This window comes from Oncorhynchus mykiss, chromosome 13 (assembly GCF_057628025.1).
Source record: "Oncorhynchus mykiss isolate SJ-2025 chromosome 13, ASM5762802v1, whole genome shotgun sequence".
Classification (NCBI taxonomy): Eukaryota; Metazoa; Chordata; class Actinopteri; order Salmoniformes; family Salmonidae; genus Oncorhynchus; species Oncorhynchus mykiss.
In genome coordinates, this window is record NC_143034.1 from 42,296,925 (window position 1) to 42,321,370 (window position 24,446).

At 45.8% G+C, this 24,446-nt stretch overlaps 1 protein-coding gene and 1 long non-coding RNA gene across 3 annotated transcripts in view; both read left to right on the forward strand.

Annotated features, from left to right (window-relative positions):
- The window catches only part of LOC149978890 (uncharacterized), a 699,006-nt gene that overhangs the window by 300,444 nt on the left and 374,116 nt on the right, over positions 1-24,446 (forward strand). The window lies entirely within an intron of this gene.
- Positions 1-24,446, forward strand: part of LOC110486146 (retinoic acid receptor alpha-A) — a 212,602-nt gene that overhangs the window by 180,425 nt on the left and 7,731 nt on the right. For both annotated transcript variants that reach the window (XM_036940799.2, XM_036940800.2), the window contains 2 exons: positions 7,043-7,191; positions 24,134-24,275. In XM_036940799.2, the coding sequence (XP_036796694.1) occupies positions 7,043-7,191; positions 24,134-24,275 (291 nt within the window). The remainder of the gene's footprint in view (positions 1-7,042; positions 7,192-24,133; positions 24,276-24,446) is intronic.

Sequence of the window (24,446 nt, forward strand, 5' to 3'; positions counted from 1 at the left end):
TAGTATATGGTACTGTGGGTCCACACTCCACAATGTATCAGTTTGTTTGCTATTTTCTTCAACTTCAACGTGTGTGTGTGTTGTGTGTACGTGGTTAAAAATACAGTTGACGTCGGAAGTTTACATACACTTAGGTTGGAGTCATTAAAACTCGTTTTTCAACCACTCCACAAATTTCTTGTCAACAAACCTTAGTTTTGGCAAGTCGGTTAGGACCTCTACTTTGTGCATGACACAAGTCATTTTTCCAACAATTGTTTACAGACAGATTATTTCACTTATAAATCACTGTATCACAATTCCAGTGGGTCAGAAGTTTACATACACTTAGTTGACTGTGCCTTTAAACAGCTTGGAAAATTCCAGAAAATTATATCATGGCTTTAAAAGCTTCTGATAGGCTAATTGACATCATTTGAGTCAATTGGAGGTGTACCTGTGAATGTATTTCAAGGCCTACCTTCAAATTCAGTGACTCTTTGCTTGATATCATGGGGAAATCAAAAGGAATCAGCCAGACCCCAGAAAAGAATTGTAGACCTCGACAAGTCTGGTTCATCCTTGGGAGCAATTTCCAAACGCCTGAAGGTACCACATTCATCTGTACAAACAATAGTACGCAAGTATAAACACCATGGGACCACACAGCCGTCATACTGCCCAGGAAGGAGGCGCGTTCTGTCTCCTAGAGATTAACTTACTTTGGTGCGAAAAGTGCAAATCTATTCCAGAACAGCAGCAAAGGACCTTGTGAAGATGCTGGATGAAACAGGTACAAAATTATCTATATCCACAGTAAAACAAGTCCTATATCAACATAATCTGAAAGGCCGCTCAGCAAGGAAGAAGCCACTGCTCCAAAACCGCCATAAAAAAGCCAGACTACAGTTTGCAACTGCACATGGGGACAAAGATCGTACTTTTTGGAGAAATGTTCTCTGGTATAATGAAACAAATTTGAACTGTTTGGCCATAATGACCATAGTTATGTTTGAAGGAAAAAGAGTGAGGCTTGCAAGCCGAAAAACACCATCCCAACCATGAAGCACAGGGGTGGCAGCATCATGTTGTGGGGGTTGCTTTGCTGCAGGGGCGACTGGTGCACTTGACAAAATAGATGGCATCATGAGGTAGGACAATTATGTGGATATATTGAAGCAACATCTCAAGACATCAGTCAGGAAGTTAAAGCTTTGTCACAAATGGGTCTTCGATATGGACAATGACCCCAAGCATACTTCCAAAGTTGTGGCAAAATGGCTTAAGGACAACAAAGTCAAGATATTGGAGTAGCCATCACAAAGCCCTGACCTCAATCCCATAGAAAATGTGTGGGCAGAACTGAAAAAGCGTGTTAGAGCAAGGAGGCCTACAAACCTGACTCAGTTACACCAGCTCTGTCAGGAGGAATGGCTACCAAATAGTAATTGAGTGTATGTAAACTTCTGACCCACTGGGAATGTGATGAAAGAAGTAAAAGCTGAAATAAATAATTCTCTCTACCATTATTCTGACATTTCACATTTTTTAAATAAACTGGTGATCCTAACTGACCTAAGACATGGGATTTTTACTAGGATTAAATCTCAGGAATTGTGAAAAGCTGGGTTCAAATGTACTTGGCTAAGGTGTATGTAAACGTCCGACTTCAACCTTATACATGATTGTTTTTTTGTCTGTTACTCTATCTCTGTGACGCGACCCTCAGATCCGACACTAACACTAATGGCCCTCTCAGCCAGCCAAACAAGCCCATCTGTCAGCTAGGGGTCAAATGGTGCAAGCACAAGGTCACGCCAGGCAGACAGACCGGTCAACAGGGCCCAGGGGGGTTAAGGGAAATATGAGAGCCCTCTGCCACTCGCCGTCCCTCTCCCTCTGACCCCTCCCCCTCTCTACCATATAACCCCCGCCCCGTCACAGTCTGGTCAGGTGATCAGCACTCCGTGTGATCGGCTCTTACAATGAGCAGCTAAGGAAGCGGCAAAAAACACGTTTTAACCTCTATTTAACCCTTAAATGCACAAAATTTAGAAATCGCTCCGCCTAATTTGGGTTTATGTAGCAAAACAAGCAGTGTATAGTGTGGAGGGTCGCTGCGCAATCTAAACCGCTGTGAAATGTATTTTCAACAACCAAAGATATCATATTTTTTAGCTGTTTTGAAGCCGGTGTACAAAACGGAAACAAAACATATGCAAAAGCTAAACTTCGCAACAGGAAGCGGAAATGGAGCACAAACAACAGATCTGCTGCTTGTCAGACATGCGTTCAAAGAGAATGAAAGATCAATAACTAATATTTCTATGTGAATTTGGTCCGGTCACCCTGAATGCGCCATACTGGACCTTTTTAACAATCGCTCTTGGTCAGTGTTGTGCTGACATCACCAGGGTTGTGGCTGATGTGCTGCATGGAACTGAAATTGTATGCTCGATGATCCAATAATTACTAATAACAAGAACAGAAAACGCGAAGAGTAAGCCAGATTCAGAGAGAAAAGGCTTTTCTTTATTCAACAACAACAACAACAACAACCACAAACTCCTGGTCATGCTTTGACAATGGCTCGCCCACAGTTAGCATGCCTCCATGAAAACTCTTGTGTTTGGAATCGAGACTAAGCAAAAAGCGAGGGAGGGAGTGGTGGCGAGAGAGGACATACATCATTTTGCCTGATGGGAGTTCTGGAAAGAAATAGGGATGGAAAAAGTCATCCTGTGTGATGCTGGTGTCTAATCTGCCTTCCATGGGTCCTCAGATCCTCAAAAAGTTCTACAGCTGCACCCTCGAGAGCATCCTGACTGGTTGCATTACCGATTTGGTATGGCAACTGCTCGGCATCCAACCACTAGGCGCTACGGAGGGTAGTGCGTACTGCCCAGTGCATCACTGGGGCCCAAGCTTCCTGCCATCCAGGACCTCTATACCAGGCAGTGTCAGAGGAAGGCCCTAAAGGAGGTAGACTCCAGCCACCCTAGCCATAGACTGTTCTCTCTGCTATCGCACGGAAAGCGGTACCGGAGTGCCAAGTCTAGATCCAAAAGGCAGCTTCTAACAGCTTCTATCACCAAGTGATATGACAGTCAATCAAATGCCTACCCAGACTATTTGCATTGACCCTATTTTTTTACGCTACTGCTACTCAATGCTTATTATCTATGCATAGTCACTTTACCCCTACCTACATGTCCAGATTATCTCAATTACCTCGACGGGGTACCGCTAGCCCCTTAGCAAATATTTGCGCACTTTGAAAAATAATAATTCTGCATTGTTGGTTAGGGGTTTGGAAGTAAGCATTTCACGGTAATGTTTACACCTGTTGTATTCGGCGCTTACGACAAATACAAATTGATACGATTTATTAAAGTAGACGTCAGTTTGAGTGGGGAACTTCCTCTCTGAGATCCAAGTCAAGATGCACTTTGGAGCCATTCATTAGAGTCAGCCATGTCTTTGATCAGGGTGAACTGCCATAGGCATCTTGTCGGCCTCTTCTCAAATGTCTCCATTTTAGCTGAGATGACCAGAAAGCTCGCGGAGGCTAGTCGTTAGCGACGCTGGTTCACTGTAGCCGGTGGTCATCGCCTACCTGGGAGGATTGATTAGTGATGAGCTGATCGGTTTGTCTTTCATCTCGTAAAATCCTGAGTTTTGTTGTTGCACATGGTTTAATTGAACCCATTGGTGTCTGGGACCAGTTTGGGTGGCGCACAGCCCCCAGGCGTGCAGGTAGAGTTCCATGCGAGGACGAGGACGTCCCGATTTCACTCTCTTAATGTGCCACTCCTACACGAGTCAGGATTCACACAAGGACAGCTTGGCAGAAAAAAGAGGTCAGACCAGGGAACAGGGGGCTGTCGAGCACACAAGAAGTGTGAAGGCAGGAGAGGGAAGGAGAGAAAGCGAAGAAGTGTGAGAGGAACAGCGACGGAGAGGGTGAGAAAATGGACGGAGTGTATTGTGAAATAAGCAAGGGGAAAGAGGAGGAAAATGTCTTACTTGTTTGAGATGTCTTACTTCCTGTGTTTTTTTAACTTGTTTTTTTACCTTGAAACGTGTTGGTTTGATACCGTATAGCAGCACAGCATCAGTGTGTCCCTCTCTCACCCTCCCCCAGTCCTTTTTGTTGTCACCTACACCGTATCTCTCACCACAGCGCTCTTTCATCTTGTTTCTGAGCCCGCGTTCTCTGTCGCCCCTTTTTTTGCCTGTGTGTCTACCTGCCCAAAATACCTCCCTTAGCTGGCACAAAGACGGCACTGAAGCCTCAACCGTCACTCGCTTCCTCTCTCTCTCTCTCTCGTGTGTGTGTGTGTGTGTGTGTGTGTGTGTGTGTGTGCACGCGCACGCCTGGAGAGGAGATAAAGACTTCACATCCTCCTCTCTCTAGTCTTCTTTCTGTCTCGGTTAGGGCTGGTGTATTTTCAGTGACACCCTGGTTTATTTTGAACCCAGGAAACAGCGGCTGGTTTAGGCGGTGGATATACTTGGAAAGATGCAGCTGAGCATAGACCTGAAAAGTAGATGAGGCTCAGGTTCAAATGGGATATAGAACTGGTACCATTCATCATAGTGATCGACTAGTATCTAGACATCCTATAAAAAGTTTAGTAGACTAGTATCTAGACATCCTATAAAAAGTTTAGTAGACTAGTATCTAGACATCCTATAAAAAGTTTAGTAGACTAGTATCTAGACATCCTATAAAAAGTTTAGTAGACTAGTATCTAGACATCCTATAAAAAGTTTAGTAGACTAGTATCTAGACATCCTATAAAAAGTTTTTACTAGATCCCAGACAGTAATCCTCAAAGTTGTTCCCGGGAAATCAATTGGCAAATTGACCTGCAAGGAAAACGCATTCACTTCCCCCTCCACACACCTGAACCACTGTTCTCTGTGTCCAAAACTGAGCGCATCGTAGAGACGCTGTCATTACCTCTGATTCAGGATCTGTGCTAAATGACATAGAGTGATAGGGTGATCTGGTAGCATTTGGGCTAGTCTGAATTCCAGCATCCCGAGACCCAGAGAGCCAGACCGTTTCCATTGTGTATTTGTCTAGTTTTTTCTTGTTTTTTCTATGTTTTGTATTTGAGCTATTCAGAGCGACCGAGGACACTAGAGGAAGTGCCTTGGCAGGACAACAACAGGCAGTGAATGCATTGTTTTCTCATCGTTTTTTTGCTTCTCTCCCCTGTATTTATGCTCCCGAGTGGCTCAGTGGTCTAAGACACTGCATCTCAGTGCAAGAGGTGTCACTGCAGTCCCTGATTCAAATCCAGGCTGCATCACATCCGGCCGTGATTGGGAGTCCTATAGGGCGGCGCACAATTGGACCAAAGCGAATATAATGGTGCTTTGGCGTGCCATGTTTTCTAGTGGTCCTGTTCTTCGTCTGTTCCGAACCCAGCGATCACTGGAGTGATCCTAGATGGTCTCTATCGTTTTTCGTCATCCTCGGTTTCGCTCTCTTTCTCTTTGTCGCTCTCTCTCATGTTCTTCCGGACTCTCCATGCCCCCCCCCCCTCCTCCATGCCCCCCCCCCCCCCCACTTTCTCCTCTCGTTTCATTCTCACACACAGTGAAAACATTGTCTGTTTTGAAAATAATACTTTGTAGACCTAGGATGATGTACCGGGGAGTTAAACGTAGCGGGAGGGAAGTAGATGAGAGTGGAAGGTAGAAGAATGTGTGGGAGTTTAGTGTGGTAATGATGGAAACAAGTACGATTGTACGCTGAGAAGTCTCTCACAAACCCACACACATACTAGAACATGTAGGACAGATTCGTGCATCGACTTTCACATGGTGGGTTAGGGCCAGAAATATGTGTGTTATTGGGTCAGGTCAGTGTGTGTGTGTGTGCGCACGCGTGTTCCTTTCCCCTTTTTGTTCTCTCATGCTCATACTCATTCTTTTGAGTCCTGGGGTAAAAGTAGAGCACTTACTGACACTCCAGTGTTCAGTCTGACCCCTAAGCATAACACACACACACACACACACACACACACATACTAGGAGAGCTCTGAAAGATTGAAGGTGTGTTGTGTGTACATGAATATAAACCTGTATGTGAGCCTGCGTGTCTGTGTGTGCGTTCAGGGTCTGCCTCTCACATTCTTCCACATGTTGTAAGCCCCTCTTCCAAGAAGTGGAGGAGATTACACGATGGACTGTGATTACAAAGATGACTGTTTCTCATCACACTGAAGGCATGTTCCCCTTTTTTATAACACATACAGTCTTCACATTTGGCTGCCTTAAAATGTCATCTAAAAAAGGGGTTCATTTAGATTTTTCCTAATGATCTACGCGACCTACTCCACATTTTCAAAGGGAAAGAAAAATGATCGAAATATTTCCAAATTTAAAATTTAAAAAAATGAAATGAGGAAGTATTGATTGCCTTCCCACCCCAGAGTTAATATTTGATGGAAACACCTTTGGCAGCCATTACATGAAAGGGAAGTGGCTCTTATTGTCATTCACTCTCTTTCATCCTAATTCTCTTTTGATCTATTTAAATCTCTCACTTAAACTCCGTCTCCCTCTTTCTCTTTCTTTCACACTCTTCTCTCTCTCTCTCCCTCTCCCTCTGCCTCTCTGCCTCTCTCTCTCTCTCTCTGCCTCTCTCTCTCTCTCTCTGCCTCTCTCTCTCTCTCTCTGCCTCTCTCTCTCTCTCTCTGCCTCTCTCTCTCTCTGCCTCTCTCTCTCTCTGCCTCTCTCTCTCTGCCTCTCTCTCTCTGCAGTTACACCAAAAGGTGTGGCAATGATTTAAGTGAGCTGTGTTACAAGTGACCTACCCAATTACCAACTGTGGTTCCACTGAATCTTTCATACGGTCCACTTGTTGCAATGTGCCGTTGTCACTCATTTCCACCATGTCTTAATCGGTGATTAGGCTAAGTAATAGCATGTCTTTAAGATCACCCAGCCCTATAGATGAAGCTAACCTAATCTCCCGCTCCTCTCTCTCTCTCTCGCTCTGTCTCTCTCTCTGTCTCTCTCTCTCTCTTTTTCTCTCTCTGTGCAGCCATAGAGACCCAGAGCACCAGCTCGGAAGAGATAGTCCCCAGTCCTCCCTCGCCGCCTCCTCCCCCGCGAATCTACAAACCCTGCTTCGTTTGTGCGGACAAGTCCTCGGGATACCACTACGGGGTCAGCGCCTGCGAGGGCTGCAAGGTGAGACACTTGGCCGTGCTCTTTTTCTTTCCATCCATCTCGCGCTGTATCTTTCTGTCTTCACCTCCCTCCCTATTTGCCCCGCTCGCTCGTTCTCGCTCTTCCCCTCGCTCTTCCTCTATCGCTCGCTCTCTCTCGCCCTCTCTCTCTCTCTCTCGCCCTCTCTCTCTCTCTCTCTCGCCCTCTCTCTCTCTCTCTCTCGCCCTCTCTCTCTCTCTCTCTCGCCCTCTCTCTCTCTCTCTCTCTCGCCCTCTCTCTCTCTCGCCCTCTCTCTCTCTCGCCCTCTCTCTCTCTCGCCCTCTCTCTCTCTCGCCTCCTCTCTCTCTCGCCCCCTCTCTCTCTCGCCCCCTCTCTCTCTCGCCCCCTCTCTCTCTCGCCCCCTCTCTCTCTCGCCCCCTCTCTCTCTCGCCCCCTCTCTCTCTCGCCGTCTCTCTCTCTCGCCGTCTCTCTCTCTCGCCGTCTCTCTCTCTCGCCCCCTCTCTCTCTCGCCCCCTCTCTCGCCCTCTCTCTCTCGCCCCCTCTCTCTCACGCCCCCTCTCTCTCACTCACCCTCTCTCTCTCGCCCTCTCTCTCTCTCTGTCTCTCGCCCTCTCTCTCTCTCTCTGTCTCTCGCCCTCTCTCTCTCTATCTCGCCCTCTCTCTCTCTCTCTCGCACTCTCTCTCTCTCTCTCTCTCTCTCTCTCGCCCTCTCTCTCTCTCTCTCTCGCCCTCTCTCTCTCTCTCTGTCTCTCTCTCTCTCGCCCTCTCTCTCTCTCTCTCTATCTCGCCCTCTCTCTCTCTCTCTCGCCCTCTCTCTCTGAGGAGAGAGGAGAGATTCAAGCACGTACCAGAGATATACACCACTGCCATAACTGTGTCGACTGCCTAATCTATACTATATTGCCTGGAAAAGCCTCCCGCTACCAGATTGAGCACCAGCTTGCTATCTAAAGTATCCAAGTCTGCCAGCATCTACATGTATATTGGCCCTCCACTGGGACTGAGGGAAAGCACAGGTTGGTGCTCGCCTAACTAGTGCGACGACACAGTTCCCCCTCCCATGTGTGTGCGTGTTTGATGGTTAGGTAGGCGCACAGTCCTCTCCTGTTCCCACGCAAACCCTTCTTCTATCTCTCCTGGAAGAAAACGCACGTCTTCATTAAATTTGCATGGTTGTTTTTTTTCTCCTTTTTTTTCCTTTCCTTGGTTGTTTCTCTCTTTTGGGTCCCGGGAGGACGTGTATCTGTGCTGGAGGCTTCTATCTCTCTTTTGACATTTTTTTGTTGTTGTTGCAAATTGGAATGCTCATTCCCCCCCCCCCCCCCACACACACACTCGTGCCCTTCCCCTATATTTAGGGAAATTGGCTGTCTGCAAATGTGCAGTCGTTAGTTGTCATCCCTCATAATAGAGCTGTCAAAACAGCAGAGGGACACGAATCAACATACAGTATAGTCTATTGATGTACACAGGCATCCAGACCAGTCTATTGATGTACACAGGCATCCAGACCAGTCTATTGATGTACACAGGCATCCAGACCTGATGAGTACCTCCACATCCACTCACGTAGTGTGGTAATATTGATTGACCCCTTTTATTTGATAAAGATAAGAAATGAATGACTGTATAAAAGAAATGATTTAAATACTGAGCTATATTGTATGCCACATTTTGGGGTGAATTACATTTTTTTATACGAACACAACAGATTTTGTTTAACAGGTAGTAATTTTTCTTCTCAAAAAGGTAGGGGTCTGTGTTTTGTGTCATTTTGTTTTGTGTCATTTTGGAGTCACTTATATTATAAATCAGAATAGAATGTTTCTGAACACTTCTACATGGATGTGGATGCTACCGTGATTATGGATAATGAATTGTGAATAATGATGAGTGAGAAAGTCACAGAGGGTCAAAGATCATACTATCATAATAACACTACATTATTTACCATTCATTTATTTTGGACACAAACTTTCATAGGCTTTTATTTTCTATTTGTATTATTTAACCTTTATTTAACTAGGCAAGTCAGTTGAGAACAAATTCTTATTTACAATGACGGCCCTATGGGACTCCCAATCACAGCCGGCTATGATACAGCCTGGAATCGAACCAGGGTCTGTAGTGACGCCTCTAGCACTGAGGTGCAGGGCCTTAGACCGCTGCGCCACTCGGGAGTCCTAAAAGAGAGAAGCGTTTTTATAAAACCCTTTCGCAATGGCAGGAGAAGAGCAAACAACAGACCTTCATTCCATTTCTACCAGATCTGACTTGTTTGTGTTGAAAATCAATGTTTGACCAATCCACAGATGTAGGCAATAAAACTAAGATATCCAATCAGATGGAACCAGCCGACATCTTAAAGAAAGGGGGTCACCTCGACGTGTGAAGACCTGAGGTGGTGGGCCGGGTACAATAGAGATGAGACCGCATTCCTGAGAAGGCACAAAGGACATCCTTGCATACCGTGTCATCAGAGTTCACTCTGAACCACCACAGATAACCACAGAGATCATACATGTGTGTAGATGGCAGGGAAGAAGTTTCGAATACAGATGCCAATCACGGCTGCGGTAGCATTATTCTCTCACACATTCCAATAGTCAGTCCGCTAGATACTGTGCGAGAGAGAGCCAAGATTTTGGCCCCTCAACAAGGGGGAAGGGCTGACTGGCCCTTGAGTATTTCACTTGTGTTCCTTGGCCATTTGCCATGCAGACCCAGAGGTGACAGAGAGCACATAGATTAGGGTAGAAGATTTAGCCATGTTACATACACACAACATACTGTGACCCCTGTGCATATACACAAGTAATCTGTTTTGCACACGCACACACACACACACACACACACACCCCAGGCTGTTACCGGGGGCTAGGATTAGTGGTGCAGCTAAAGAGGCTTACAGGATGGGGAAGGCAGGACACGGTGTGATGTATGGAGTGGAATGGTGTACGGGTGTTGACCCCCCCCCCCCCCGCGCGGTAAAAGGTTACTGTAACGTGAGTTGATCCCCTGTCCCAGATCGCACCAGGGTCAATCGCAGGCTCCCGTGGGTCGGCCGGTGGCCAGGAAGAGATCAGGGGTCGGCCGCTGGCTAATGTTGGCTAGCTACTTTCAGACACAAATGAGAGAACACCTCACTATGACCATTTTACTCGCTCTAACAGAGCTGGTTAGGCTGTTTTCATGTTATCCAGAGCGTTGGTGACTGTCGCTGTTCTGCTGGCAACAATTTAATTTCGCTTTCTTTTGCCAACGTGCAACGGGTGTTGAGCGTTCGTAAATGTAGCAGTTATTCTGCTCTCTGGCACACTCAGACGAGAGTGCTCTGAAATCGGAGTAGATAGCCAGAATGAATCATGTCCATTGAGAACTCACAATGACTGTACAGCTTAGCTAAGAATGATGTGAATAATTAAGTCAATAAATGTAGCGTAGTTAGATAGCATATAGTTAAAATACTGCCTGGCAAGTTCGATGTAATAGTAGCCAACTAACTTTAGGTAACTAGCTAACATGTTTTTATGTAACCTTTTATTTAACCAGATAGGCCAGTTGAGAACAAGTTCTCATTTACAACTGCGACCTGACCAAGATAAAGCAAAGCAGTGAGACACAAACAACAACACAGAGTTACACATCATACAGTCAATAGCACAATAGAAAAGTCTATATACAGTGTGTGCAAATGAAGTAAGATTAGGGAGGTAAGGCAATAAATAGGCCGTAGTGGCAAAATAATTACAATTTAGCAATTAAACACTGGAGTGATAGATGTGCAGAAGATGAATGTGCAAGTAGAGATACTGGGGTGCAAAGGAGCAAAAAAATATGGGGATGAGGTAGTTGGATGTGCTATTTACAGGTGGGCTATGTACAGGTGCAATGATCTGTACGCTGCTCTGACAGCTGATGCTTAAAGTTAGTGAGGGAGATATGAGTCTCCAGCTTCAGTGATTTTTGTAATTCGTTCCAGTCATTGGCAGCAGAGAACTGGAAGTAAAGGAGGCCAAAGGAGGCTTTGGGGGTGACTAGTGAAATATACCTGCTGGAGCGCGTGCTAGATTACATTTTGGATTGGAGATGCTTAATATGTCTGTAGTCTGGAAGGAGAGTTTGCAGTCTAACCAGACACCTAGGTATTTGTAGTTGTCCACATATTCTAAGTCAGAACTGTCCAGAGTAGTGATGCTAGACGGGCGGTCAGGTGCGGGCAGCGATTCGTTGATGAGCATGCATTTAGTTTTACTTGCATTTAAGAGCACTTGGAGGCCACGGAAGGAGAGTTGTATGGCATTGAAGCTCGCCTGGAGGGCAGTGTCCGAACAAGGGCCAGAAGTATACAGAATGGTGTCGTCTGCGTAGAGGTGGATCAGAGAATCACCAGCAACAAGAGCGACATCATTGATGTATACAGAGAAATTGAACCCTGTGGTACACCCATAGAGACTGCCAGAGGTCCGGACAACAGACCCTCCGATTTGACACACTGAACTCTCTGAGAAGTAGTTGGTGAACCAGGCGAGGCAATCATTTGAGAAACCAAGGCTGTTGAGTCTGCCGATAAGAATTTGCTGATTGACAGAGTCGAAAGCCTTGGTCAGGTTGATGAATATGGCTGCACAGTATTGTCTTTTATCGATGGCGGTAATGATATCGATTAGGACCTTGAGCGTGGCTAAGGTGCACCCATGACCAGCTCAGTTCATACCGGTACATACTGCTGAAATGCTATGCGGCTCGTAAGGATAGCGTAGCTAACAAATTGTCAGCCAACATAACGTGTAACTTATTTGAAAGGTCATTACTTTATTGCCATTGCTCAACATTTTATTAACATTTGTCATAATTAGATAACACAATGAGTTTGTATCCGCTCTCGTCGGACTTCGGCAGCATATTTTCCACCGTTTTCTTCAAATCTGAAAACGTTGCGAAGCCACGCCTGATTTCTTCAAATCTGAAAACATTGTGAAGCCACGCCCGTTTTCTTCAAATCTGAAAACATTGTGAAGCCACGTCCGTTTTCTTCAAATCTGAAAACATTGTGAAGCCACGTCCGTTTTCTTCAAATCTGAAAACATTGTGAAGCCACGCCCATTTTCTTTAAATCTGAAAACATTGCTAAGCCACGCCCATTTTCTGAAGAATAGCGTTATGGGCCTTAAAAGCACGGAAATAGTGTTGTCCGCATGTATACTTCGTATTATGGCGAATTTAGTATGACATCCTGGAACTTTTGGCATACTAACTATATCCATACTAGGACCAATAAGCGTACTACGTACTCAATTTATTTCACGAATAGTGCGTTTAGTGCGGTTAGTGTGAGTATTCCAGCACCGCTTCAGGCCCCGTATTAGCATACACACTTATCTCCTGTAAAGTGCTAATTCCCCCTTTCTTGATTCCTTGGAACCAAGTGGGATATTCAGCCTCGTTTGATATCTGGTACTGTCCTCGAACCAAGTAGGCTGGTGGGTGGGGTTACAAATGCCCGTATTCAATGATTGATCTCACGCAATGATGTCACAGTGTGTGTCGCGTATGTTGTTAATACTCATGCACAAGTCAATGGTTTGAGTCAAGAGAAGGAAAATCTGACTACGAACGGTACAGCTACACGAACGAATAACTCTAGAGCAAAAACAGAATAATGGAAGGGCTTTGGAGCATCTAGGCAGAGCCTTTTCGACGGTCTTTCAACAGGCTGAAACTATTCCCTATTCGCATGACGATACGTTGTGAATTTCTCAGGCTCATTTCAGCTGTCTCTTCTATTCTGTTCACTCTCGATTGCTGGCCACAAACAAAAATGTAAAAGGATGGCACAAAATAGCCAGGATAACGCCTCCACTACATCTCCCTTCTCCATACATTAAGATGGCAGTCCCCAAGGATCACAACAATGTCGCCGTCGAATTGCGTCAACGGTCGCTCTCCTAAAATCGTCACTAGCAGTTTTTCCGCCAAATTAAACCTAGTCCTGTTTCTAGTTCCACTGCAAATGTAAAACAACCAAGAACGAACAAGGCTAGTTCTAGCTGGTTCCGGCAAGGCCCGTCGCGATCTGGTTCCTCTAGTACAAATTTTCCCAAACTGGAAAAACCACAATGCCGTCGGGGGTACGCTGAATAAAAATGTGATTCACATACTTATTTTCCACCATAATTTGCAAATAAATTAATAAAAAATCCTACAATGTTATTTTCTGGATTTTTTCCCTCTCATTTTGTCTGTCATAGTTGAAGTGTACCTATGATGAAAATTACAGGCCTCTCTCATCTTTTTAAGTGGGAGAACTTGCACAATTGATGGCTGACTAAATACTTTTTCTGGGAGACATAATGGAGTGTTAACTCGTGTAGTTGCTCCCGATGCCAGTTGGGTACACTGCAGCATCCACCGAGAGGCTCTTGCTGCCAAGGGAATGCCTGACCGCTTGAAATGCGTTTTGGACACTACAGTGAAAATGGTTAACTGCTGGTTATCAAGGGGCAAAGTATTGACACGTTTTTTAAAAATTGAGAGACCAGCTTAAAGTTTTCTTTACTGACCATCATTTTCACTTGTCTGACTGCTTGCATGATGATGACATTTCTCACACGACTGGCCTATCTGGGTGATGTTTTTTTACGGCTGAATGATCTGAATCTAGGATTACAGGGACTCTCCGCAAACTATATTCAATGTGCGGGACAAAATTGAGGCTATGATTCAGAAGTTGGAGCTCTTTTCTGTCTGCATTAACAAGGACAACACACAGGTCTTTCCATTGTATGATTTATTTTGTGCGCAAATTAACTCAAGCTTACAGACGATGTCAAATGTGATATAGCGAAGCCCCTGAGTGAGCTGGGTGCGCAATTACGCAGGTACTTTTCCGAAAGGGACGACACAAACAACTGGATTCGTTAGGCTGTGCTCAGAGCTTCTTTCCCTGGCAAGTCGCGCTGTTAAAACACTGATGCCCTTAGCAACCACGTACCTATGTGAGAGTATATTCTCGGGCTTCACTAGCATGAAAACTAAATACAGGCACAGACCGTGTGTGGAAAATGATTGAAGACGGATACTCTCTCCAATACAACCCAACATTGCAGAGTTATGTGCATCCTTTCAAGCACACCCTTCTCATTAACCTGTGGTGAGTTATTCACCATTTTTGATGAACAAATAGTTTTATATGTAAGATGGTTAAATAAAGAGCAAAATGATTGATTATTATTATTTGTGCCCTGGTCCTATAAGAGCTCTTTGTCACTTCCCACGAGCTGGGTTGTGACAAAAACTCACTCCCATTCTTATGTTTAATAAATGTTTCGTATAATGTGTGTGTGGCAGGCTTACAACAATGGCATAAAAACGTAATTTGAGAGTGTGCTGACCCTGGTGCTAGAGGGGGGTACGCAGCTGGAGGTTTAATGTTTGAAGGGGTACGGGACTATAAAACGTTTGGGAACCACTGCTCAAGTGGAATTGTGCCGCCGAGGTATCCTGAGGTGTCCTTCCTGTCTGACCTCAAACCCAGGACCTCTCTAGTAAGAGTGTCAATAAGGCATCAGCAAACCACCCAGCTGAATGCGAGATGGCCACATACAGGTTAGAACCCTCATTCCGGCACCATAGCAGAATAAGAGAGAAAGAGATCCTCCCTGAGACTGCATCCCAAATTGCACCCCTTTGAGGTGCCTTTTGGGACGTACACTGAGACGCCATAATAAAACCACAGCCCCGGACTGCATGAAGAGTGGTAGGGGAGTTTCACGGTCACGGCGTTTGCAGCGGGGCGAAGTCACCTATCTCACCTCTTTCTACCATGATTATTTCATGTCGGCTGTGGTATGTGTTGGACGGGCTCTGATATTGTGACGGATATTTGAGGGATTGAGAGGGTATCACTCTCGCACTCTCTTTGTAGGTAGTGTTGACCTGCGCTAGTCTTTCTAGTTCAGTCCCCAGATACAGTTGAAGTCAGATGTTTACATACACCTTAGCCCAATACATTTCAACCTCAGTTTTTCACAATTCCTGACATTTAATCCTCCTAAAAATTCCCTGTTTTAGGTCAGTTAAGATCACCACTTTATTTTCAGAATGTGAAATGTCAGAATAATAGTAGAGTGATTTATTCCAGCGTTTATTTCTTTCATCACATTCCCAGTGGGTCAGAAGTTTACATACACTTAATTAGTATTTGGTAGCCGTTAAATTGTTTAACTTGGGTCAAATGTTTGGTAGCCTTCCACAAGCATCCCACAATAAATTGGGTGAATTTTAGTCCATTCCTCCTGACAGAGCTGGTGTAACTGAGTCAGGTTTGTAGGCCTCCTTGCTCGCACACGCTTTTTCAGTTCTGCCCACAAATGTTCTATGGGATTGAGGTCAGGGCTTTGTGATGGCCACTCCAATACCTTGACTTTGTTGTCCTTAATGTGTCCCCATGTGCAGTTGCAAACCGTAGTCTGGCTTTTTTACGGCGGTTTTGGAGCAGTGGCTTCTTCCTTGCTGAGCGGCTTTTCAGGTTATATCGATATAGGACTTGTTTTACTGTGGATACAGATACTTTTGTACCTGTTTCCTCCAGCATCTTCACAAGGTCCTTTTGCTGCTGTTCAGGGATTGATTTGCACTTTTCGAACCAAAGTACGTTCATCTCTAGGAGACAGAACGTATCTCTTTCCTGAGCAGTATGACAGCTGCGCGGTCCCATGGTGTTTATACTTGCGTACCATTGTTTGTACAGATGAATGTGGTACCTTCAGGAGTTTGGAAATTGCACCCAAGGATGATCCAGACTTGTGGAGGTCTAAAAATGTTTGTTTTTTTCTGAGGCCTTGGCTGATTTCTTTTGATTTTCCTATGATGTCAAGCAAAGAGGCACTGAGTTTGAAGGTTGAAATGCATCCACAGGTACATCTCCATTTGACTCAAATGATGTCAATTAGCCAGAAGCTAATTAATTAATCAGAAGCTTCTAAAGCCATGACATAATTTTCTGGAATTTTCCAAGCTGTTTAAAGGGACAGTCAACTTAGTGTATGTAAACTTCTGACCTACTGGAATTGTGATACTGTGAATTATAAGTGAAGTAATCTGTCTGTAAACAATTGTTGGAAAAATGACTTGTGTCATGCACGAAGTAGATGTCCTAAACGACTTGCCAAACCTATAGTTTGTTTACAAGAAATGTGTGGAGTGGTTGAAAAAAAACTAGTTTTAATGACTCCAACCTAAGTGGACGTAAACTTCCAACTTCAACCGTATCTGTAGCTCGAGGAGTCGGGTCTCGCTCTACTGTTGTATCTGTGCTTTGTGTTTGATGCTGATTGGCCCTGTGTTTGATGCTGATTGGCCCTGTGTTTGATGCTGATTGGCCCGTGTAGGGCAGCATGATCCCATAAAGCATCAAACACACACCACTAGCACAACAACAGAGACCTTTCTGTTTTACTTAGTACTTACTGCTAGTTTTCCATGGATTCCAAGTTGGCCTGATACCAATGCCAGATGTTATGAAGAATTTGCTGTTCGAATCAGTGGGAGTTGAGTGTATATAAATGTGATAGCACGGAGACTTACCCAGGAAAAGGGCTTAACTGGAATGGAGAGATTTTCATGGTTGTGCCAGCTGCCATGCCAAGCAGTGCCGTTGCCAAACTGGGCATGGGAATCTCCTGTGGCATGTGGAGAGGGCATCACCCACCACATTGGCAGTGCCCCTGTCGTGACATGACTACCTTCTGCTGGGAGGGTAGGCTTACATACAGTATGTTCACTATGTGACCGCACCCAGTGAAGCGGGGCTAGATTCACGCCCCGTCATGTCCACACGGACTCCATCCCCGGCTGCATTCAGTTGCTTTTCCCTGCCTTCACAAAGCCCACAAGTAAATGAAACCAGGGCCATTTGGCACAAAATGGCCGACATCGGATGTGCTATGTTTGCTAATGTATGGTACGTTTCAAGTCATCCATGTTGGCTCTGCTGATCCTGGTTGAGGGTGAAGGGAGGTCAGGGAGGGGCTTAACGGGTCACCTGACCTTCATACAGGGCTCTGAGCAGAGGAGTGTTTGGCCTGGCCTGTGCACACTGCCGAAGCCATACCAACTCTGCTCTGCCACCACACACACATACACACACACACACACACCAGCTCTGGTCTGCCGACATTAGGGGCTGTCGCCACTTAATCTCCCCCACAATTGTGTGTGGGCGTGCGCGCTGGAGTGGATTAGTGATATTGCTGGGCAAAGCGCAGCACCAGAGGGGCACACAAATCGCCGCCACGAGCAGTACTCTTAGTTGCTGCAGGGCATCAGTTCATTATCCTGTGCATCTGGCTGCAAATCTGTCCGTGTTTGCTCTCCGTTTCTCTTTCTTTACAGCCCGTTTACTCGTCCCTTTCTGTCCGTTTTGTAATTTGCCCTCTGTTTACGTTTGATATGTTTGTTTTGTCGGCTTGTCTGTCTTGTCTATTACCCTCTACTCGTCTGTCTGTCTGTCTGTCTTGTCTATTACCCTCTACTCATCTTCTGTCTGCCTGTCTTGTCTATTACCCTCTACTCATCTGTCTGTCTGTCTGTCTGTCTGTCTGTCTGTCTGTCTGTCTGGTCTGGTCTGGTCTGGTCTGGTCTGGTCTGGTCTGTCTTGTCTATTACCCTCTACTCGTCTGTCTGTCTGTCTGTCTTGTCTATTACCCTCTACTCATCTGTCTGTCTGTCTGTCTGTCTGTCTTGTCTATTACACTCTACTCATCTGTCTGTCTGTCTGCCTGTCTGTCTGCCTGTCTGTCTGTCTTGTCTATTACCCTCTACTCGTCTGTCTGTCTGTCTGTCTTGTCTATTACCCTCTACTCATCTTCTGTCTGCCTGTCTTGTCTATTACCCTCTACTCATCTTCTGTCTGCATGTCTTGTCTATTACCCTCTACTCATCTTCTGTCTGCCTGTCTTGTCTATTACCCTCTACTCATCTGTCTGTCTGTCTGTCTGTCTGTCTGTCTGTCTGTCTGTCTGTCTGTCTGTCTGTCTGTCTGTCTGTCTGTCTGTCTGTCTGTCTGTCTGGTCTGTCTGTCTGTCTTGTCTATTACCCTCTACTCGTCTGTCTGTCTGTCTGTCTTGTCTATTACCCTCTACTCATCTGTCTGTCTGTCTGTCTTGTCTATTACACTCTACTCATCTGTCTGTCTGTCTGTCTTGTCTATTACCCTCTACTCATCTGTCTGCCTGTCTATCTGTCTGTCTTGTCTATTACCCTCTACTCGTCTGTCTGTCTGTCTGTCTGTCTTGTCTATTACCCTCTACTCGTCTGTCTGTCTGTCTGTCTTGTCTATTACCCTCTACTCATCTGTCTGTCTGTCTGTCTTGTCTATTACACTCTACTCATCTGTCTGTCTGTCTGTCTTGTCTATTACCCTCTACTCATCTGTCTGCCTGTCTATCTGTCTGTCTTGTCTATTACCCTCTACTCGTCTGTCTGTCTGTCTGTCTGTCTTGTCTATTACCCTCTACTAATCTGTCTGTCTGCCTGTCTGTCTGTCTGTCTTGTCTATTACCCTCTACTCGTCTGTCTGTCTTGTCTATTACCCTCTACTCATCTGTCTGTCTGTCTGCCTGTCTGTCTGTCTGTCTATCTGTCGGCTTGCCTGTCTTGTCTATTCTCTACCCATCTTCTCTCTGTCTTTCTGCCTGCCTGTCTTTCTGTCTGTCGGCTTGCCTGTCTTGTCTATTACCCTCTACTCGTCTGTCTGTCTGTCTGTCTTGTCTATTACCCTCTACTCATCTGTCTGTCTGTCTGTCTGTCTGTCTGTCTGTCTTGTCTATTACACTCTACTCATCTGTCTGTCTGTCTGCCTGTCTGTCTGTCTTGTCTATTACCCTCTACTCATCTGTCTGTCTGCCTGTCTATCTGTCTGTCTTGTCTATTACCCTCTACTCGTCTGTCTGTCTGTCTGTCTGTCTTGTCTATTACCCTCTACTCATCTGTCTGTCTGCCTGTCTGTCTGTCTGTCTGTCGGCTTGCCTGTCTTGTCTATTACCCTCTACTCATCTTCTCTCTGTCTTTCTGCCTGCCTGTCTGTCTGTCTGTCTGTCTGTCGGCTTGCCTGTCTTGTCTATTACCCTCTACTCGTCTGTCTGTCTGTCTGCCTGTCTTGTCTATTACCCTCTACTCATCTTCTGTCTGCCTGTCTTGTCTATTATCCTCTACTTATCTGTCTGTCTGTCTGTCTGTCTGTCTGTCTGTGTGTAATTTGCCCTCTGTTTACATTTGATATGTTTGTTTTGTCGGCTTGCCTGTCTTGTCTATTACACTCTACTCATCTGTCTGTCTGTCTGTCTTGTCTATTACCCTCTACTCATCTGTCTGTCTGCCTGCCTGTCTGTCTGTCTGTCTGTCTGTCTTGTCTATTACCCTCTACTCATCTGTCTGTCTGCCTGTCTGTCTGTCTGTCTGTCTGTCTTGTCTATTACCCTCTACTCATCTTCTGTCTGCCTGTCTTGTCTATTACCCTCTACTCATCTTCTGTCTGCCTGTCTTGTCTATTACCCTCTACTCATCTGTCTGTCTGTCTGTCTGTGTGTAATTTGCCCTCTGTTTACATTTGATATGTTTGTTTTGTCGGCTTGCCTGTCTTGTCTATTACCCTCTACTCATCTGTCTGTCTGTCTGTCTTGTCTATCACCCTCTACTCATCTTCTGTCTGTCTGTCTTGTCTATTACCCTCTACTCATCTGTCTGTCTGTCTTGTCTATTACCCTCTACTCATCTGTCTGTCTGCCTGTCTTGTCTATTACCCTCTACTCGTCTGTCTGCCTGTCTTGTCTATTACCCTCTACTCATCTGTCTGTCTGTCTTGTCTATTACCCTCTACTCATCTGTCTGTCTGCCTGTCTGTCTGTCTGTCTGTCTTGTCTATTACCCTCTACTCATCTGTCTGTCTGCCTGTCTGTCTGTCTGTCTGTCTGTCTTGTCTATTACCCTCTACTCATCTGTCTGTCTGCCTGTCTGTCTGTCTGTCTTGTCTATTACCCTCTACTCATCTGTCTGTCTGCCTGTCTTGTCTATTACCCTCTACTCATCTGTCTGTCTGCCTGTCTGTCTGTCTGTCTTGTCTATTACCCTCTACTCATCTGTCTGTCTGCCTGTCTGTCTGTCTGTCTTGTCTATTACCCTCTACTCATCTGTCTGTCTGCCTGTCTGTCTGTCTGTCTGTCTTGTCTATTACCCTCTACTCGTCTGTCTGTCTGTCTGTCTGTCTGTCTGTCTGTCTTGTCTATTACCCTCTACTCATCTGTCTGTCTGCCTGTCTGTCTGTCTTGTCTATTACCCTCTACTCATCTGTCTGTCTGCCTGTCTGTCTGTCTTGTCTATTACCCTCTACTCATCTGTCTGTCTGCCTGTCTGTCTGTCTGTCGGCTTGCCTGTCTTGTCTATTAACCTCTACTCATCTTCTCTCTGTCTTTCTGCCTGCCTGTCTGTCTGTCTGTCTGTCGGCTTGCCTGTCTTGTCTATTACCCTCTACTCGTCTGTCTGTCTGTCTGACTGTCTTGTCTTTTACCCTCTACTCATCTTCTGTCTGTCTGTCTTGTCTATTACCCTCTACTCATCTTCTGTCTGCCTGTCTTGTCTATTACCCTCTTCTCATCTGTCTGTCTGTCTGTCTGTCTGTGTGTAATTTGCCCTCTGTTTACATTTGATATGTTTGTTTTCTCGGCTTGCCTGTCTTGTCTATTACCCTCTACTCGTCTGTCTGTCTGCCTGTCTGTCTGTCTGCCTGTCTTGTCTATTACCCTCTACTCATCTGTCTGTCTGCCTGTCTGTCTGTCTGTCTGTCTGGTCTATTACCCTCTACTCATCTGTCTGTCTGTCTGCCTGTCTGTCTGTCTGTCTGTCTTGTTTATTACCCTCTACTCATCTGTCTGTCTGCCTGTCTGTCTGTCTGTCTGTCTGTCTGTCTGTCTTGTCTATTACCCTCTACTCGTCTGTCTGTCTGTCTGTCTGTCTGTCTGTCTGTCTGTCTGTCTGTCTGTCTTGTCTATTACCCTCTACTCGTCTGTCTATCTGTCTGTCTGTCTTGTCTATTACCCTCTACTAATCTGTCTGTCTGCCTGTCTGTCTGTCTGTCTTGTCTATTACCCTCTACTCATCTGTCTGTCTGTCTGTCTGTCTGTCTGTCTGTCGGCTTGCCTGTCTTGTCTATTACCCTCTACTCATCTTCTCTCTGTCTGCCTGCCTGCCTGCCTGCCTGCCTGCCTGCCTGCCTGCCTGCCTGCCTGCCTGCCTGTCTGTCCTTTTTTATGTGTTTTGTCCATCTGTGTGTTTTCGTTCTTTTCCTGTCTTTTTAAATAGTCATCTGTGTTTTCTGTAAACATCTGTTTTCCTATTTATTTCACATATCACCGTATTCTCTGAGTGGACAAAACATTAGGACCACCTGCTCTTTCCAGGACATAGACTGACCAGGCGAATCCGGGTGAAAACTATGATCCCTTATTGATGTCACTTGTTAAATCCACGTCAAATCAGTGTAGACGAAGGGGAGGAGACGGGTTAAAGAATGATTTTTAAGCCTTGAGACAATTGAGACATGGATTGTGTGTGTGTGTGCCGTTCAGAGGGTGAATGGGCAAGACACAATATTTAAGTACCTTTGAACTGGGCATGGTTGTCAGTGCCAGGCGCACTGATTGGTGTCCAAAAGTTTTTTCAGTTTCCTGTGTGTATGAAGAACGGTCCACCACCCAAAGGACATCCAGCCAACTTTACACAACTGTAGGAAGCATTGGAGTCAACATGGGCCAGCGTCCCTGTGGAACGCTTTCGACACCTTGTAGAGTCCACAGTGTTCTGAGGCTGTTCTGAGGGCAAAGCGGGGTGCAACTCTATATTAGGAAGGTGTTCCTAATGTTTGGTATGCTCCGTGTGTTTCTGTCCAGCACCCTCTGCCTCTCTGGATGCCACCACTCACTCACCCCGTCACGATGACAGGTTCAAAGGTCGGCAACAAAGGCTCTCCGCTTCTGTTGGTCTCTGTATGAATGACTCCAGTACACAAACGCTATGAAATCGGCACTGTTCATTGTCAATGTTCTGATCGGTAGCCTTGATCAAGACATTCACAACATGCCTTGTGTTTAACGAACATGCATTGTATTTGCCAAACGTCTCGCGCTCACACGTACCGCACTTCAACACTTCCCACACGACTTGCCTGTCAGTCTCTCGCCGCCATCGTCTCTGTGGGCGAGGAGGTCAGCAGCTGGGGCTTCGTCTTCCCTTTAGAGAGTAATTAAGAGGAATGGGAGTTAATTTGAAGCTCCCCCAATGCCACCAGGCCCTGCCTACCCATAAAGCCCCTTAAGGGATTAACCAAGGGAAGATCATTGGCGCTTAGCCTGGTGAGTTAATGCCCACCCAGTGTGGCACAACTAACCTAGCCCCTGGCCAAGCTAGGCCCACACAGCCGCATAGACACACACATACACACACAGACACATGCGTAAACACACTTAATGGTCCCATGTAGCTCAGTTGGTAGAGCTTGGGGGTTGTGGGTTCGATTTCCCCCAGGGGACCAATACAACAAAAAGAAGGTACGAAAATGTGAATAGAAACATCTGTTAAATGACTAAAATGCCGACTGTTAATGCCCCGCGAACGTTCCCACACACACACACACACACACACACACACTTTTCCCCTTCAAATTGCGCTATTGGCACCTAAAGTGTGCACGCGCTGCCAGAGCGTACACACGTCCCTCAGCTTAGTGGGTTGTAAAAGTCAAGTCCTGAAATATGTTAACAGCCTCGTTTTAAAATGCCCAAATAGCAGAGTGTGATCGGGCATGATTCAGAGTGGAGCGTAGCACGTGTGGCGGTGGTGCCACGGTTAGTCACTGTGGAGAAACACGTGGCTGGACAATACGCTCCGTGACACCGACACACAGAACGGGAAGTTGAACACTGTGCGGGCACTCGTTTTAAGGAAGTCGATGTGTCGCGTTGAGTCACTGGGTGGTGTGTGTGTGTGTGTGTGCGTGTGTGTGCGTGCGTGTTACATATTAGGGCTGGGAGTTGCAAAGGACCTCTCTTTACGATATCACAATACTTAGGTGCCGAAATGATGCGTATCAAGATTCTCACACTTCTATATGCATTGCCACTCGATACCGCAATTTTTATGGAGACTGGAACGTATTGCTCATCCTATGTCCGCTGCAGAGAGGGAGAGAGAGAGAGAGACACGAGAAAACGGGTTTTGACCAGTCGTGGAAATAAATGTGCCGGAAACAAATGGGCTCCCTGTTTAAAAAAAAAAAGAAGAAGATGGGAGTACTGAGCTATGAAGGACAAATACTGGGTGCAGGTACAGCCGACCTGGCGCATAAATAATATTGCGGTATTGTTAAAACGCTACGACATATCAAAAAGAATATCCTGATATGTAACTAATCACTGTTACCTACGTACCGATGTTATTGTCACTCGCCCTCCCTCCATAGGTCAACATGAGAGCTTTGGGCCAAGACACGCCCACACGTTTGAACGTCACTCACCAGCATGTTGAGCGCCGTTGGATGTTAGAGCCTGTCGTCGATGCGGGTGTCCTTTGTCGTGTGACTTTGTTGACACCCGGTGGTCATTCTATCCTTCCGTCTTCCACACATAAGCTGGCCTACTCTAGTTGTACTATCTCAATGATGCCGCTGCTATCAAAAAACGAGCCTTTTATGGCTGCTCTCTCTTTCAGTTCCGCGACGCTACGTTGGGCATCGAAGCATGTCATTCGTAGGCGTATATTGTCGAAGCAAAAGCAGAACATAACAGCAATCTTTCTCCCCTTCTCTCCCGCTTATTATTATTATTTTTATTATTTTATTTTTTACAATTATCATTTTTTTTTATGAGCAAATAAAGCAACTGTTAACACCCGACCTCTCTTCTCCTCGCAGGGTTTCTTCCGGAGAAGCATCCAGAAGAACATGGTGTACACCTGTCACCGAGAGAAAGGCTGCATCATCAACAAGGTCACCCGCAACCGCTGCCAGTACTGCCGCCTGCAGAAGTGTTTAGAAGTGGGCATGTCCAAGGAGTGTGAGTACCTGTCTCTCTCTCTCTCTTTCTCACCCCAATCCCCACAATTCAATTTAAGGGGCTTTATTAGCATTGGAAACATGTTTCTCTCTCTCTCTCTCTCGTGTGTGTCTCTCTCTCTCTCTCTCTCTCTCTCGTGTGTCTCTCTCTCGTGTATCTCTCTCTCTCTCT